The sequence below is a fragment of the Chrysochloris asiatica genome, unplaced genomic scaffold (assembly GCF_000296735.1).
Source record: "Chrysochloris asiatica unplaced genomic scaffold, ChrAsi1.0 scaffold00232, whole genome shotgun sequence".
In the NCBI taxonomy this organism is placed as follows: domain Eukaryota; kingdom Metazoa; phylum Chordata; class Mammalia; order Afrosoricida; family Chrysochloridae; genus Chrysochloris; species Chrysochloris asiatica.
In genome coordinates this window covers 2141500-2159959 of record NW_006408750.1, presented here as the reverse complement: position 1 = coordinate 2159959, position 18460 = coordinate 2141500, and the positions used below count along the sequence as shown (strand labels likewise).

The 18460-nt window shown below is 37.7% G+C and overlaps 1 protein-coding gene across 2 annotated transcripts in view; it reads left to right on the top strand.

Moving 5' to 3' along the window:
- NR3C1 (nuclear receptor subfamily 3, group C, member 1 (glucocorticoid receptor)) overlaps positions 1–18460 on the top strand; it is a 162765-nt gene that overhangs the window by 122251 nt on the left and 22054 nt on the right. For both annotated transcript variants that reach the window (XM_006873266.1, XM_006873265.1), the window contains exons 3-4: positions 2502–2665; positions 16283–16399. In XM_006873266.1, the coding sequence (XP_006873328.1) occupies positions 2502–2665; positions 16283–16399 (281 nt within the window). The remainder of the gene's footprint in view (positions 1–2501; positions 2666–16282; positions 16400–18460) is intronic.

Below are 18460 nucleotides of genomic sequence, written 5' to 3'. Positions count from 1 at the left end.
TATAGGGTTTCCAAGGAGTGGCTGGTGAGCTTGAACCGCCAACCTTGGGATTCAAACCAACATTGCTGTCTGGCACATTAACCCACAGCGCCACACCAGGACTCCCAGAAAACCCTATACAGGGTTGCTAGAAGTCAGACCAATTTGACTGCACTTAACGACAATCTTTATGGAAGCGGACTGCCACATCTCTTTCCCACTGAGCACCTGGTTGGTTCAAACTACCAACTTTGTGGTTAGCAGCCATGCACTTAACCACTGTACTACTAGGTGTCTGTTAATAAACTGCTGTTGTTTTAGTGCGTCGGAGTCCATTCTGTATCACAGAGACCCTGTATAGGGTTTCCAAGGAGTGTCTGGTGAGTTAGAACTGACAACCTTTCAGTTCAAACCGACCTTGCAGTCCAGTGCCACACCCAACATCAAGAAGTGGCTACTATGAATAATTTTGAAAGCCTGTTTGAGAACATATAATCATAAAAGGAATGGCCTAATTCATGACCTGGGGACTCCTGGGCCCAGAGGCAGTGACATGGCCACAAAGAACTAGAGTGGAGAGTGAAGCGTTCAGCTGATATGAAGCAAGTGGAGATGCACAAGAACACCCATACTTGAAGATAGTACCCACTTGACCTGGCTTTGATGGCTGGATGATCAGAACTCGACTAGAAGAAGAAAGAAGAGGGAAGAAAAAAAATGAAAAAGAGTAACCCACTACAATTTGATGAACTTTACCTATACATATGGATGTAGTAGTTCAAAAAGGGAACAAGTCTTTACAGCAAGAATCACTCCCACCCCTTTGGTATACAGGGTTGACAGGGATGGGCAGTTTAGACATTGGCTACCCAAAGTGGGGGTTGGGGGAGCTATAAAGGCAAGAAGTGACTGGCTTATAAACTTTCAAGAGGAAGCCTAGTTCCTGATGGGGCATGGGTAGGTAGAACCTCCACTGAATGATTTCCAGTCTGTTGGGACCAGGCTGATGAAAGGAAATGGAGATAACACTCTTGTGGTACAATAGTGAATAATTGCCATCAGGACTGACTGTGAGGGTCAGAAATATAGATGTAGATGTTTTTTGACAAAAGGAAGGGGAGTGATTGATTTTGCAGCCCAGGAAAGGAGGTCCCTGGGACCATCAAGTGAGAAGAATGGAGAGTGTGACCCTACCCAGAAAGGCATTGATGCCAGGGGTGAAGACAGAGAAGATGACGTGGACAGATGGAGCAGCTGAAGACACTGGACTCAGGGAGGGAGGGGGGACTGTGTGCTTACGGCCACGGGGATGGGCCTGTGGGGTGTAACCTTTGGTTATTTCATGATGCATGCAGGGGATTGTAATAATTGCAGGGGATTGTAATCATTGCAATGGAACAAAATACAATAGGATGAATAAATATAAAACTGATGTTCTCCCATGTAAACCCACATAATTCACAATAAAAACTTAAATTTAATTATAAGCAAAAGGCTAGATATTTTTAGCTGCACACTTAGTTTGAAAATGCAGTGTAAACAATTATACCATTTATTTTTATGTGCAATAATAGTTGGTTTTCCTCCAACATTAAAAGGATCACTATCTTTGGTTGATAAAAATACGATTTGAGAAGTATATGTGGGAAAATATTAGGAATTAGTGAATATAGGTATAGGTATATATCTGTCTTACTACTCATTCAACTTAGAGAGTTTCAGACTTTTCAAAATAAGAGAAAATATATATCTTTAAACTCAATATAATGGGAAGTTTGCAAAATTAAAAAAAAAAAGTGAGATCTAGTGAGTAAAGTCTAATTTACATTTTCCATATTTTTCTCTGGGGCATAAATAACTTCATTGAGTGGAGAGAAAGGCAGAATTACCTTCATTGTTTATAAGTCCAGTGCCTTTTCCAGTCTTACTGCAAGATAGGCAGAAAGGTAATAAAAAAGTAATGTTCCTGGATCAGTCTTTTCTAAATCAGGAGAAATAGTAGTTTCAGCTAGAGTAACAATGGGAATGAGAGGTAAGCCAGTCTCTTTTAAGATTGTGAAAGGTTTGGTCTCTGACTATAGAAAGATGCTTATGCTAGATCTTAATTAATTTTTTTTTTAATTTGATGCTCTAAACAATTAAAGGGGTTTGAGGATTTCCCCTCCCCATGATAAAAATGTCTTATCTCTTGATTGTGGTGGTAGTTAACATGACAATACATGTAATGTGCTCATTAACTGTATACTTTTAAGATGGTAGATTTTATTGTATGTAAATGATACCTAACTAAACATTATAATAGCTAAGTGAACCACATTTCACTACTCGAATTCAGGGAGACACTCCAAAAGAAGCTACCTTATTCTTAATCTTGTTTAGAAAGAAATATAACATTAAATAATGTCTGCTAGTTTTTGAAGCCTCAGTTCAGTGTGAACCCGTGGACTGTGGAATGAAAAGATAACTGTATTTTGATGTCCTGAATGACAACTACATCATAACACTGTTTTCTCTTCCTTTAGCCCTGGAATGAGACCAGATGTAAGCTCTCCTCCATCCAGCTCCTCAACAGCTATGGGACCACCTCCTAAACTCTGTCTCGTGTGCTCTGATGAAGCTTCTGGATGTCATTATGGAGTCCTGACTTGTGGAAGCTGTAAAGTGTTCTTCAAAAGAGCAGTGGAAGGTAGTGTGTGTTTTGAAGAGTTTTATTCTCCCTACATTTGGTTCCTATTTCTCAAAGTGGACTTCGAAAGTTCTACTGTATGCCAAGCCCATTAAGGCTCTTGTTATTAAGTGCCACCAAGTTGGTTGTAACTCACAGTGACCCTGTCTAGGGTTTCTGAGGAGCAGCTGGTGGGTTTAAACTGCCGACCTTGCAGTTCAAACCAACCTTGCAGTCCAGTGCATTATCCTTCAGTACCATAGCAGGACTTAAGGCTAGAAATCTGTAAATTTGGGAGGGAAGTAACTCCTACCTACATCCTCAATGGAAAGGAGGTGTTTAAAAAAAGGAATGAGAACAGAAAATAGGCAAAAATAATAAATTAAGGGGAGGGAGTGTGATCAAAGAGCAAGAAAATACTAATATGTGAAATTCTGGTATCAATTTAGGCAGAAATATGATGCTATGAACTGTGAACATAATAATCCAGAATTATGGATTTAATGCCCATAAACTTGTTAATTTCAATCTCATAAAAATGAATGACAAGAACTGTGAAGGGGAAAAAAAGATAACCATTTCATTAAACCTTTTTCTTTCCTGCTGAGCCAGAGTATGATGTTAAGTGGTATGAATACAAATTAAGATCTGATCCCTGCTCTTTGTGGGGGCTCATAGTCTATTGAAGAGAAAGATGAGTTTTAATTACAAGGTATAGGAATTTTAATATAGAGGAGTGTGTGATTATACCCGGTCTGAGGAAGTTAGTAAAGAAGGTATTTTAGTAAGTTTGATTTTACTATATAATTATTGTTGTTAAGTGCCGTTGAGTTAGTTTCAACTCATAGTGACCCTGTTTAGGGTTTCTGAGGAGTATCTGGTGAGTTTGACATTCAGACTGACCTTGCAGTCCAGTACATTATCCTGTAGTACCACACCAGGACTCTGCTATGTGAATAGATTAGTGTAAACCTTATTATTTCTAGGGAATTACTCAGTGGACAGCCTACTTACAGGGGCAGTAGCCTCATCTCCCTAAAAAAGGAGGAATTATTTTCATTACAAATTATTATTGGAAGTAACTCTAAAATTTTAAAGATAATTATGTACTTTTAATTATTTGTGTTATTTGTAAAGCATTTGAAGGCACTATGGCCTGAGTAACCGAAAGCTCTGGTTATATTCAGTTTTAAAGACATAAAGTTTATCCTTAAGAGTTAGACAAGTTATTTTGTTTTGTGTACGTTACTTTTTAATATATTAGTGTATTAGTAAATTGGGGGTGCTAGTGTGACAATGTAGGATAAGCACTGGATTGCTAACCTCAAGATCAGTGATTCAGACTCACCTGCCACTCCTCAGAAACCCTGTACAGGGTCACTATGAGTCAGAACCTACTTGTCAGCACTTAACAACAACAAAACTTACTAGAAAACAGCTCATATTACCTCACATAGGTCACAGTGATGCACGTCCTTTGACCAGTGTAGCAACACCCTAATGGTGAAATAGGGTCATAAGTAAAACTCACCCCTGCCTAGTGAGGTGCCTCTAACAAAATAGATGGATTTTATCGTAGATACATGAGAAGAAGCCATTTTTTGCCCCTGTTTTACTTTATTCATAATTTTCTTAATGGCTTTATTCATAATTTTCTTAATGGCTTAAATGTTTCCAATTATATAAATATAGTGATATGATATTGCTGTATGTAAAAAATAAGATGGACAAATTGAAAATGTAATTCAGAATGAGTCTTAAATTCATCTCTCCATTTTGAAGCAGGTCTCCAAATGCCTACAGGGGCCAAGTAGGTGTCATTGTGTCCATATGTAAATCAGTGATACTAAAGACCACATGCATGCACTACCTAAAGACATCTAGATATCTAGATGTGCGGTTTGTCTTAGGCTGGGTAGGAAGCAAATCCAGTGAAATTTATATGTGTGTGTGTGTGTGTGTGTATATATACACAGAGAGAGAGAGAAGCCAGCAAGACTTGAGAGAGAAGCCAGCAAGACTTGAGAGAGAGAGCTTTATATCAAGGAATGGCTTACACAGATGTAGAGTAGAGATGGGTAATTCTCAAGTCTGTTGGTCAGGCTGGATGGAGGCTTCTGACTCATGTAGAACCAAGATCAGTAGGTCAGATAGAAGTCAGGTAGTTTACTGGCTACTGACAACTCCCTGGATCAACAGGAAAATAGAGCAGGCCAAAAAAACAAACAGTTGGATGGCAAACCAGATATAGAATCCAGACCCAGCAGAAAGCAAGCAAGCTTTGCCCCAAGTGTTCAATAAGGCCAAATAGCCTTAAGGAAACTTCCTTTCAGTTAGTTGATTGGCTATGATCACACAGAGATCTCTTCATGGGGGATTACTACATCTTAACTGCCAAACCACTGAGAATCCTGAGCCAGGTCAAGTTGACACAAAAGTTTAACTATCACAAAACTTAAAAGGAAAAACGCTTACCTCCAAGATACACTGCCACTGCAGGTCACATGCCCTCCATGTATAATTCCTCTTTAAAATGAAATTCTTATGCTTATTATGTAAACTGTAATATTTGCCATACTCTGGTGTGGCACTGTGGGTTAATGGGTTGGACTGCAAGGTCAGCGGTTCAAGCTCATGTGCCGCTCCTCAGAAACCTTATACAGGGTGGCTGTGAGTCAGAGTCAACTCTCATTGGCACTTAACAACAACACTCTTTCAAAATGTTTATCATTTAAGTATTTCAGTAAATGATGATGGTTTGATTACATGGTCAATTTAAAATAGTTTAAATGTATTGGATTTAATATTCTTTAAAGGTCCTTCCCCAATGTAGAATTCTGTAATCTTTTGATAGCCTAACTTATGGGAGTTCTTCTATTGTCCCTTAGATCTTTTCAGACAGCTTTCTGTTGGTAGCAAGGTGAATATGGGGTTGACTAGTCAAGACCAATAGTTTTTTTGTGTGTGAAAAACACGTTTTCAGAAAGCTGTAAAAAAATAAATAAATAAAATCACCAATTATCTATGCATGATGGAAATTTTTACTACTACAGTTTTAACACCATCTAGAAATTATACTAAGCCAATTTGGGATGTAGCATACAAGTAACCCAGATGGATTGGTTGTCATGAAGTTTTTGATCACATTGATCTACTGGTGAGTGGAAAGTGAGGGAAAGGTAACAATGAAGATATAGACTGAGTTCAATCACGTTTCATAGACTCCCATCGACCTGGAGGCAAGAGAGAGAAGAGGAAGGGCTGGTTGGTCTAAAGTATGGTGAGACCTGGTGTCTCCTGAGCCCATGGACAAGGACATAGCCACTGATGGCTAGAGCTGAGACTGGGGCATCCAGCTGATATGACGTGAGGGGAGACTCACAAGAACACCCAGTCTTGCAGATAGTACCCATTTGACCCAGCTTCGATAACCTGAAGATCACAACTCGACTAGAAGAAGATAAAAAAAATCTGATAAAGGAAACAAGTGTAAATTGCTACAATTTGATTAACTGACCTACACTTATGGATATGGTAGCTCAAAATACCAACGGAGAGGGAAGAAGTCTTTATCTTACCCCCTCTTTACACAGGGGTGATAGGGACGGGCAACTTAAACATTGACTACCTAAAATGGGGGGTGCTATAAAGTCACAAAGTGCTGGCTTACAAGTTTTCAAGAGGGAGTTTAGTTTCACAGTGTGCGGGGAAGGTAGATTCCCCACTGAATAGTTTTCATCTTTCTAGATGGGTCTGGTGAAAGGAGATATGGGTATAAGAGTCTTACGATTCACTAGTGAGTAGTTGTTATCATGACTAATTGTGATTGTCACAACTGTAAAGGTAGAAGTTTTGTAACATAAAGGGGGAAGTAGTTAATCTTACAGTCCAGGAACAGAGGATCCTAGGACCATCAAGGGAGAAGAGCATGGGCGGAATGTGGAACCCTATCCAGAGAAGCAGCAACACTAGAGATGGAGGCAGAAATGAGGACATGGAGAGATACAGTAGCTGAGGACTCTAGACTCATGGAAAGAGAAAGGCTGTGTGCTGGTGGCCAGGAGGCAGGCTTACAGAATGTGCCCTTTGATTATTTAAATGATTATATATATTCCTGAGTGTTTTGGTGTGCATCCCCCCTCCCCCCACCAAAAAAAAGAGGGAATCAAAGCAAATGATTAGATTTGAATGATGATGCACAGAGGGGGTTGTAATCATTGCAATGAAATGATGAGTGTAAAACTGATGTTCTCCTGTGTAAACTCTCAATTCACAATAAAACTTCAAAAATAAAAAGCTACCAGCTGCTCCTCGGAAACGCTACACAGGGTCTCTGTGAGTCAAAAGTAATGCACTTGACAATAACCCTTAGTTTACCTCATAGAAAATACTGTGTTACATATACAAGGGGGCTTCAAAAGATTGTGGAAAATTCTATTCTCTTTTCCACGAACTTTTAAAAGCCCCCTTGTATTTCGGAACATTTCATGAGTGACTGGCTCTGTGAACTCTTTATCTGCACTTGATAGACTAAAACACTAAAGCTCAGAGACTTCAATTGGCAGGGCTGTGATTCAAACATAGTCAAACATAGCTGTCTACAAACCACAAGCAAACTCAACCTCACTGCTACAGACTTCTTAAAAAGTATATGATAAACTGTTACTACTTGGAACTGTATAATTAATTACATAGAAGACAAAAGTAATCACAAGGTAATTAACAAACTGTTGTTAAGTGTCGTCAAGTCAGTTTAGATTCATAGCTACCCTGTATAGGGTTTCTGAGGAGTGGCTGGTAAGTTTTGGACCGCCGACCTTGCAGTTCAAACCGACCTTGAAATCCAATGTATTTTCCTACAGCGCTACACCTGGACTCCAATTAACTAACTAGCTAGCATTTATTGAGTGTTTACAGTGTGTTTCACATTGTGCTAAGTTGTGTTGCTGATACTAGGTGGCCTCAAGTGTGTTGCGACTCATCCTGACCCGACACACACAAAATTAAACAGTGTCCTATCCTGCGCCACCTTCACAATTGTTACGTTTGAGTCCATTGCTTCTGCCACCTTGTCAACCCAGTTAATTGGGGTTCTTCTTTTTCACTGACCCTCCACTTCACCAAGCGTGATGTCCTTCTCCTAGGACTGGTCCCTCCTGATAACATGTCTGATGTAGGAGATTCAAAGACTTGCTATCCTGACTTCTAAGGTGCATTCATTCTGGCTGTATTTCTTCCAACACAGATTTATTTGTTCTTCTGGCAGTCCATGGAACTTTCAGTATTCTTTTCCAACATCACAATTCAAATGCATCAAAATTTCTCCTGGCTTCCTTATTCATTGTCCACCTTTCAAAAGAAGCGACTAAAAATACCATGGTTTGGGTCAGGCGCACCTTAGTCCTCAAACCGGTATTTTTCCTCTTATACATGTTAGAAAGGTCTTGTTTGATTTCTTGACTACTGCTTCTATAAGCATTAGATCCAAGCAATATGAAATATATAACAATTTCAATCTTTTCTCCATCTATCATGATGTTTATTATTGGTACATTGGTGAAGATTTTTGTTTTCTTTACATTGAGGTACAATGCATGCCAAAGGTTGTGGTCCTTGATCTTCATCAGAAAGTATTTTAAGTCCTCTTTACTTTTAGCATCATCTTCATATGTTACTGTTTGTTGTTAAGTGCTGTCCAGATGGTTCCAACTCATAGCAGCCCTATAAAGGTTTCCAAGGAGCAGCTGGTTGGTTTGAACTGCTGGCATCATAGTTTGCAGTCCAGTGCTTTACCCTACAGCACCACACAAGAAGTCCTTCATCTGTATATGTGGTTATGTGCTATGGAGTTGGTTCTGACTCATAGCAACCCTGTACAGGGTTTTCAAGACTGTAAATCTTTACAGGAGCAGAAAGCCTCATCTTTCTCCCACGGAACAGCTGGTAGTTTCGAACTGCTGACCCTGTGGTTCACAGCCCGATTCGTAACCACTATGCTACCAGAGCTCTTTCTACTATGCATCTGTATAGAGCAGGTTGTTATTAAGTCTTTCTCCAATCCTGATGCCACGTTCTTTTTCATATAACCTAGCTTCTCAAATTATTTATTCAGCATACAGATTGAATAAGTATAGTGAAAGAATACAGGCCTGGTACGCATTTTACCTGATTTTAAACCATTCAGTATTTCCTTGTTTTTTAGCAACTGCCTCCTGATTTATACAAAGTGTTCTGGAATGCCTATTCTTTGCAGTACTATCCATAGTTCATCATAATAAACTCAGTGGAAAACCTCTGCATAGTCAATAAAAACCAAGTAAACATTTTTCTGGTATTCTATGCTTTCGGCCAAGACCCAACTGATGTTAGTATTGATATCTCTAATTCTGTATCCTCTTCTGAATCCAGCTTGAGTTTTTGGCAGTTCCCTGTCAAAAGTACTGTTGCAACCCTTTTTGAATTATCTTTAGAAAAATTTTATTTGCATGTATATTAATGATGATGTTTTTAAGTGCCGTCGAATCGGTTACAAACCATAGCAACTCTCTATAGGGTTTCTAAGGAGCAACTGGTGAGCTTAAACCACCAACCTTCCAGTTCAAAAGACTTTGCAGTCTGGCACATTAACTTACGGTGCCACACCAGGACTCTTTCTACCTCTTAAAATGGTTGAACATTGAACACTGCATTTTGATACTATGATTCTGTGTATTCCTTCCATTTTCTTTTGATGATTTTATTATCAGTCAATATTTTGCCCATTTTGTTGTTGTTATATACCATCAAGTTAGTTCCAACTAATAGCAATTCTAAGCACAACAGAACAAAACACTGCCTGGTTCTACATCATCCTCACAATTGCTATTACATTTCAACCCATGGCTGCTGCCACTGTTGTCAGTCCATCTCATTGGAGGTCTTCTTTTTTACTGGACCTCCACTTTACCAAGTATGATGTCCTTCTCCAGGGACTGGTTACTGCTAATAACATGTCCAAAATATGAAAGACAAAGTCTTACCATCCTGGTTTCTAAGGAGCATTCTTGCTGTACTTCTTATAACACAGATTTGTTTGTTCTTCAGACAGTCCATGGGACTTTTAATATTCTTCTCCAACACTGTAACTTAAGTGCATCAATTCTTCTGTGGTCTTCTTTATTCACTGTACAACTTGCACACACGCATGTGAGGATGCTGAAAATATCATGGCTTTGGTCAGGCACACTGTAGTCCTCAAACCGATACCTTTCCTCTTGAACACTTTCAAAAGGTCCTTTACAGCAGATTGCCTGATGAAATGTGTCATTTGATTTCTTGACAGCTGCTTCCATGAGTGTTGATTATGAACCCAAGCACAATGAAGTCTTTGACAACTTCATTCTTTTCTCTGTTTATCATGATGTTATTTGTTGGTCCACTTGTGAGGATTTTTGTTTTGATTACTTTGAGTTGCAATCCATACTGAAGGTTGTGGCCTTTGATCTTCATTAATATTTTAAGTCTTGTTCACTTCCAGAAAGCAAGGTTGTATCATCTGTATATTGCTAGTTTTTGAGTCTTCCTCCAATTCTGATGCCACATTCTGCTTCATATATAATAGAGCTTCTTGGTTTATTTGCTCAGCATACAGGTTGAGTAAGTATGGTAAAAGGATATACCTTGGCGCATACCTTCCCTGATTTTTAGACAATTCAATATTATCTAAAAATTGCCTTTTGGTCTATATGTACCAGTTCCTCATTCCTTGCAATGTTGTCCAAAGTTTGTCATGGCCCACATAATCAAAAGCCATTGCATAGTTAATAAAGCACAATTACACATCTCTGATATTCTCTGCTTTCAGCCAAGGTCCACCTAACATCAGCAATGATAATCCCTCATTCCATATCCTCTTCTGCATCTGGCTTGAGTTTTTGTCAGTTGCCTGTCAATGTACTGTTGCTACAGTTTTTAATTATCTTCAGCAAAAATGTTCTCCCCTTCTTCCTAGTCTGTTTTAGTCTGGAAGCTCTGCTGAAACTAGTCCACCATGAGTGGCCCTGCTAGTATTTAAAATACCAGTGGTATAGCTTCCAGAACCATGGCAACACAGTATGACAAAATGGCAGATTGTGTTAAGAGCTTCTGTAAAATTACCTCTTACCGATAGAGCATCTGAGAACTCTTGGACTCAAGGAAAGAGAAAGACTGTGTGCTGGCAGACTGAAGACTGGCTTGCAAAATGTGCCCTTTGGCTGTTTAAATGATTATATATTCCTCTAAGTTTTTGTGTGCACCAAAAAAAAAGAAAGACAAATATTGTTAATCGATGGTGCACGGAGGGGATTGTAATCATTGTGTTGAAACAAAATACAATTGGTTGAGTGCAAAACTCATGTTCTGCCATGTAAAACTATGACTCAATTCACAATAAAAGCCTACAAAAAATTACTTCTACCAACAACAATTAATATACATTATAACACTACCCAAAACTCAATCTAGATATAGAAGTATTTAAAGTAAAATTAACCTACAAGACTGAAAATAAGGAATCAGAGATATCAGTTTATAATGAAGTTCACTACAAAGCAAAAAGAGGGAGTGGTAAAATTACCTCTAACTTTATAGATGGGAAGCAGAGGTTCAGAGGTTATTAAATATTACCAAGCTCACAAAGCTAGCACATAGAGCCAGGATTCAGATCAAGGACTCTTTGGCACCTTACCAGTGTACTCCTCAGTGTACCACATGTAAATAAAGAAAATAATTTAAGCTGATAGTCACAGTTCTCACTGATCACTAGAAACATCGATAGAGTATGTAAACTGCAGAAGACACTAACTAGAATGTACCTTGTGCAGTACTGGCCACTTCCTGCACCAGTTTCATGATGTTTATCATAGCCACACATGTCTGCTCTATTAATTTCTTAATTTTTTTTCTCCTTGACTTTTTTTTTTTAACTTTATTGTGAATTTTGTCAAGGTTTACAGAGCCAGTTATCAGTTTTACATTTAAAAATTCTTACACATTTTGTTTCATTGATTGCAGACACCTAAGTGATAGCATAATATCACTTATCCCACTTCCTGTTTTCATTCTTCCCTAACCTTTCTGAATTTTGTCCTTAAGTAAATTCTACCCTTTTGATCTCTAAAAGTTGATTATTCTAAGGTCTGCATATCTCACTAATGTTCTTTTTCCTCTTATAAATCTATTATTTGACTGAAAATTGATCCATGGGGTGGGTTCAGTTCCAGACCTGAAGAGTTACTAAGGGTCATATTCACAGGGGTTCTACCAATTTCTATTCAACCAGTAAGCCTGGTCTATTTTCTAATTTTGAGTTTTATTCCCACTTTTTCTCTCACTCTGTACAGGACCTTCTTAATGTGATCCCTTTCTGAGCAGGTAGTAGTGGTAGCATCTAGTTGTACTTATCTCAGGTTCATAGATAATAATGCTCCCATGGTTCATTAATCCATTGGACTAATTGTTTCCCCGTGTCTTTGGTTTTTATCACTCTACTTTCCTTTGGACAGGGAGACACTAATGGTTGCAACTTAGATGGCTGCTCATGATTCTAAAGTATCCCAGTAGCTACTTACCAAAGTACAATGTAGAACAATGTTTTGACTCACTTTTAAAAAACTTAATTACTTTCTTTAAAATAAAACTTTACTATTACTAAGATGTCAAATGGATCTTAGCTAAAAGCAGGCAATACCAGAAAGATGTTTACTTGTATTTTATTGACTAGGAAAAGGCATTCAAGTATCCTAACAAATTGTGTATAACATTGCAAAGAATGGGAATTCCAAAACAATTCATTGTGTTTATATAGAAACTATACATAAATGAAGAAGCGGTTTTACAGTAGTATAAAGGGATATGCTACGTGGTTTAAAATTGGACAAGATATACACCACAGCTATATCCTTTAACTACATTTAATCAACCTGTATGCAGAACAGATAATCTGAGAAGATAGAACATGACATCAGGATTAGGGGAAGACTCAGACAACCTGTGATATGCAGATAACACAAACTTGCTTGATGAAAGGGAAGAACTTGGTTTGCACCACTTACTAATGAAGATAAAAGAAATCAGTTATTCAGTATGGATTACACCTTGAAAATATTGATGGTTCAAGGATTTCATTTTACTTGCATATAAAATCAACAATCATGGAAGCACAGTAGTCAAGAAATCAAATGACCTATCAAACAAATCTGTTGCAAAAGACTTCTATTTAAAATGTTAAAAAGCAAAGCTGATTAAGGTGAACCTGACCCAATCCTTGGTATTTTCAGTTGCCACATATGCATGTAAAAGCTGGACTATGAAAAAGGAAGACCAAAGAATTGACACATTTGAATTATGGGTTGGCAAATAATATTAAACATACTATGTACAAGTCCTGGTGTGGCGCTGTGGGTTAATGCGTCAGACTGCAAAGTCATTTGAACTGCAAGGTTGGTGGTTCAAGCTCACCAGCTGCTCCTTGGAAACCCTATACAGGGTCGCTAAGGGTTAGAATCAACTTGACAGCACTTAACAATGACATGTATTGCTAGAAGAATGAAGAAATCTTCATTCTTGTGAGAAGTACAACCAGAATGTATGTTCCTTACAAGTGAGGATGGTGAGGTGCCATCTCACTTAGTTTGGACACAATATCAGGAGAGATCTGTTTCTGGAGGAGATCGTGGTTGGTAAAGCAGAGGATGTGCAAAAAAGAGGAAGACTGTTAATGAAATAGGTTCAAACATCCCTACTATAGTGAGGATGACACAGGTTCAGGCAACAATTTGTTCTATAATCACAACTGTATTCATTATCTGTAGCACATTTTGATATTTTGGTTGATCATAAACATTGGATTTTTTTTTTTTTTTTTTTTGCAGTAAATGTTTTTTTCAATTATCTCAATAATTGTAGGACAGTGATTTTAAAATATTCTTAAGTATTTGTAATTGCTTCAATTACAGATGTATCTGTTGTTTCTCCTTTTACTTTACGTTGCTGTTGTTAAGTGCTATTTAGTCGATTCTGACTCAGAGAGACCCTGTATAGGGTTTCTGAGGACAGCTGGTGGGTTTGAACTGCCGACCTGTGGTCCTCAGTCCAGTGTTGATCCACAGTGTTACATCAGGATAAGGGATAGGTTCGTGCTTCCATTTCACATCCAAGTAAAAAAAACTCAGAAACTTAAGACAATACAGAAAGGAATTGAAATAGCTGGTACAGACAGTTGGCATTGGTGAGCAACTCTGGAACAAAGCTGAACTATAGACCATTACTCAACGTGTGGCCTATCCCTCACAAGGAATTGAGCTTTACACTATTAACCATCTCCCCAAAACTGGTTTTAAAAGAGCAAATAGTAGGAAACAGCACTTATAGTTTGTCCTATGAATAGAATCCTTTCCTAAAAACAGCTATTACTTTTCAAGCCAGTAAATTTATAATTACAATTTTCTTTTCTTGTATCTGTTCTGTAGAATCTTGTGGCAGTCATCCCCTCTAATGTAGGGTACTTCACTCTTAGTGTTCTAAGTCAGTGTAGCTGTTCAGACACATCAATCTTGTTTATGAGAGTTCTCTTAGTTTTTGCCAAGGAAGATCCTCAGCTAATTTTCTTCAACATTCGCCAATCAGATTGAAAAATAAGATTGTATGTATGTATATGCATTTGGGCGAAAGGACATTTTTAGTCTTTTCCCTGAAACTTTAGTCTAGAACTGCAATTCTGTCTCTTAACCCATTATTGAACACCGGACACCAGAAGGTTTCAAATAGTAAATTAGATCTTCAAATGTGGAGTAGAGTTCAATGATGAATTTAAACATTCGTATGTTCTATAAACATGTGAATTTTGTTGACTTTTTTTAATTCTATGTAATGATAAATGGAGAAAAGATTGAAGATGTAAAGGACTTCATTTTGCTTAAATCCACCATCAACACTCGTGGAAGCAGCAGTCCAATCAAATGATGTATTGCATTAGGCAAATCTGTAGCATAACCTCTTTAATGTGTTCAGAAGCAAAGATATCAGTTTGAGGACTAAAGTGCACCTGACCCAAGTTATGGTATTTTCAGTAGCCTCACATGCATGTAAAAGTTGAAAATGAATAAAGAAGACCTTAAAAGTATTAATGCTTTTGAGTTATGGTGTTGAAGAAGAATATTCAAAGTACCATGGATGCCAGATGAACAAACAAATCTGTCTTAGGAGAGGTACAGCTGGGATGTTCCTTAGAAGGCAGCATGGTGAGACTTCATCTCTCATACTTGGGACATATTAAAAGGAGGGATGAGAGCACATCATGCTTGGTAAAATGAGCATCAGCAAAGAAAGAGAAAGACCCCCAGGAGATGGATTGACACAGTGACAGCACCAATGGGCTCAAACATAACAATTTTGAGAATGGTGTGGGACCAAGCAGTGTTTCATTGTGTTGTGCACAGGGTCACTATAATTCTACAGCACTTAACAATGAACAACAACACATACACTAGTTTGAAACTCTGTAATTCACTTGGCAGCCTTAACATGCAAGATTAAATATTGCTGTTTAAATATCACTTCATTTATAATTGAGAAGAGGAGCACATTTGATTTGCGTTGTTCTTATTAAGTGCCGTCAAGTTGGTTCTGACTCACAGTGACTCTGTATTGGGTTTCCAAGAAGCTGCTGCTGGTGGGTTTGAGCTGCCAATTTTGTAATTAGTAGTCCAGTATTTTTCCTACAGCACCACACCAGGACTCCTTTTTTATTTGCATGTGGTGGTGTAATGTTGAATTAGAGTCATTTTCCCTTGGGAATCCCACAGTAGTTGTAAACTAGTGTTCTCGTCCTTTAATGTCCTCCTCTGTATGTATTCAGAAGTCATAATAAAAGTGTGGTGACAAACATCTTCTGTAACAGATGGAAGACTAAGTTCATCTTTAATTTTAAAGTAATATGAAGGACTTTAAAGTTTTGCATGTGATATGGGGAAATTAAAATCCTTATATTCATTCATGAATCTTCTTTATATATAAAAAGACACACACTTTGGGTACTAAATAACATTAGACAGACAATACTAGTCTTTTATGTTTTTTAAAAAAAAAAAAAAAAACAACTGTAAAATGAAATTAGTCAAGGAAGTGGTTCTCCTGTGAGGAAAATTGCTCAAAGGGAAGACTGGGGGGTACTGCTGTTTCCTGATCTGATTGCTGATTACATAAGGCGTTCCATCTGGTATGGCATTGTGGGCTAATGCAAAGTTGGTTTGATCCACAAGGTCAGCTGTTCAAGCTCACCAGATGCTTCTTGGAAACCCTATACTGGGTCACTATGGGTAAGAACCGACTCAACTGCCTGTAATAACAATATACTTAATTATTGTATCCTTTTCTATAAATCACTGTATCCTTTTCTATACAAATACTGTATTAAACGTTTGATTTTTAATAAACTAAATTTATTGAACAGAATAAGGATTTTATAATGTGGACAATATAGAAAAGTACAGTGTACCTTCCTTAATCGATGCCTTTGGCTTTTGGCTGTATATCACCCGAAACAAAAACAAAGAAGCCCTCTGTATAAGTAACTTTAAAACCTGTGAAGTTTTAACTATGCTCTTATTTTTCATATAGGACAGCACAATTATCTTTGTGCTGGAAGAAATGACTGTATCATCGATAAAATTCGAAGAAAAAACTGCCCAGCATGCCGCTATCGAAAATGCCTTCAAGCTGGAATGAACCTGGAAGGTATTGTAAATACCTAAAAGGAATTATTTATATCTGCATCATAGAAAAATTTTAATTTTACTACTTAAGATATATACAAATAAATTTGATAATTTAGTCATTGCAGTCTATACGAGGGGGCTTCAAAAAGTTCATGGGATTTTTCCACAAATGTGCTAGATTAGCAAAATGTTTATGTAACTGAATAACAAAAATAGACATTTTTTATAATGAACATTATATTCTGCTTAACATACTTTTATGCATATTCTGTTTGTTTGCCAACTGTGCCCTCCACCTGTGAAATTTAGCATACATAGCACAGGGACAGGATGGGTATAGTTGGCAAACACACACATAGACTGTGCCCATTATTTGTATAAATATCCAGTATTTAAGTTTATTTGCCTGCTCTTGTTAGATTCACTGAATTTAATACAGCCCAAACATATACTAAGAAAAGAAATTACATAATAATGAAACTTAACATAATTTGAAGTAGTATTACTTTCATCTATTTATATTCCCTTTTCAGCTTCAAAACTAGTTCCTAGGGTTAGAAATCTTTGGAAATATTTCTTATTACATGTCTTTTTTGTAATTTCCCTTTTAAAAATACACATTTTTTTTGGATATGCACACATTTCACTGTATATGTTGTTGTTGTTGTTATGTGCCATGCAGTCAGTTGCAACTCATAGTGACCCTGTACAGGGTTTCCAAGGCTGTCAATCTTTACGGTAGCAGAAAGCCTCACCTTTCTCCCGTGGAATAGCTGGTAGTTTCGAACTGATGACCCTGAGGTTAGCAGCCTGATTCGTAACCAGTACGCTACCAGAGTTCCTTTTTCATTGTATATATGAAGGGAAAATAAAATTCATCAAAAAGGTATTGATTGGATGGGTTTTGTTTGGTCCTCCTTTCCAGATAAAGAAGAAACCTGAAATTAAATATGTTTGAGTTTCATATCCCTATTTACATAACAAGTTGTAAATAACATTGATCTCATCAAAAACGTTCCTTTGAAAAATGTTTGTAATCTGTTTTAGTTGAGATTACACACTCCATAACAGTGGTATTGGTGATCAAGTAATTCATGGGCTTAGAAGTTGTTGGTGATACTGGCAATTCCATTCTGCAGGTATTCATTAATAAGACAGGCACTGTAGGATAAACACTGGACTGCAGACCACAATGTCAGTAATTCAAATCTACCAGAGGCTCCTGGGAAACCCTATACAGGGTTACTGTGAGTCAAAACTGACTCAGTGACACTTAATAACAGACATAAAATGGAGCCTATCTTCAAGAGGATCCCTGGTCTGGCGCTGTGGGATAAAGCACTGGACCTCAAGATCAGTTTGAACCGTAAGGTCGGTGGTTCAAACCTACCAGCTGCTCCTCAGGAACCCTTTACAGGGCTGCAGTGAGTCGGAAGTGACACAACAGTACTTAAAACAACAGCATTTTCAAGGAGTTCACTGCCTAGTCAAGACTGTAGAATCAGTCACAAAATGGTATGGCTAACCATAAGCATAAGAGCCATGGTAGGGTCACCTAGCTCTGTCCCAGGTGTTACAGAAGGTTTCCTGGGAGAAGTAAAATTAAACTTTAAATAAATCTAAAAATTGAGTATCGATCGCTGTTAGTTGCCATTGAGTCATTACCAACTCCAGGCCACTCCATATTTTTCCATACTTTTTGAAGTCCCCTCGTATGGGCTGTTTATTTTCTGCATTTATCATGATGTTGATATTAGTCTTTCTTCCCCATGTTTACAGACAGCTGTAACACAACCACTTTACACCACTTTTTTCTTAACATATGACCAGACTGCTTAAACTTACCTGTAGAGTGCTGACATGCTAATAATAGATTACATAAAGGACGAGCTACCCAACTTCTTGTAGATGTTGTGAAAGCTAGAGATGAATTATAAAGTAATGTAATACAAAATGCACTTTCAGTGTCACAGGGAGTTTCTTTGGGTTATAAAAGTGGGACAGTTATTCCTGACTTCCTTACATATGAGATGTCTGCAAGATTTTACCCAGTTTCATATTGTTGCATTTCACTTTGAGC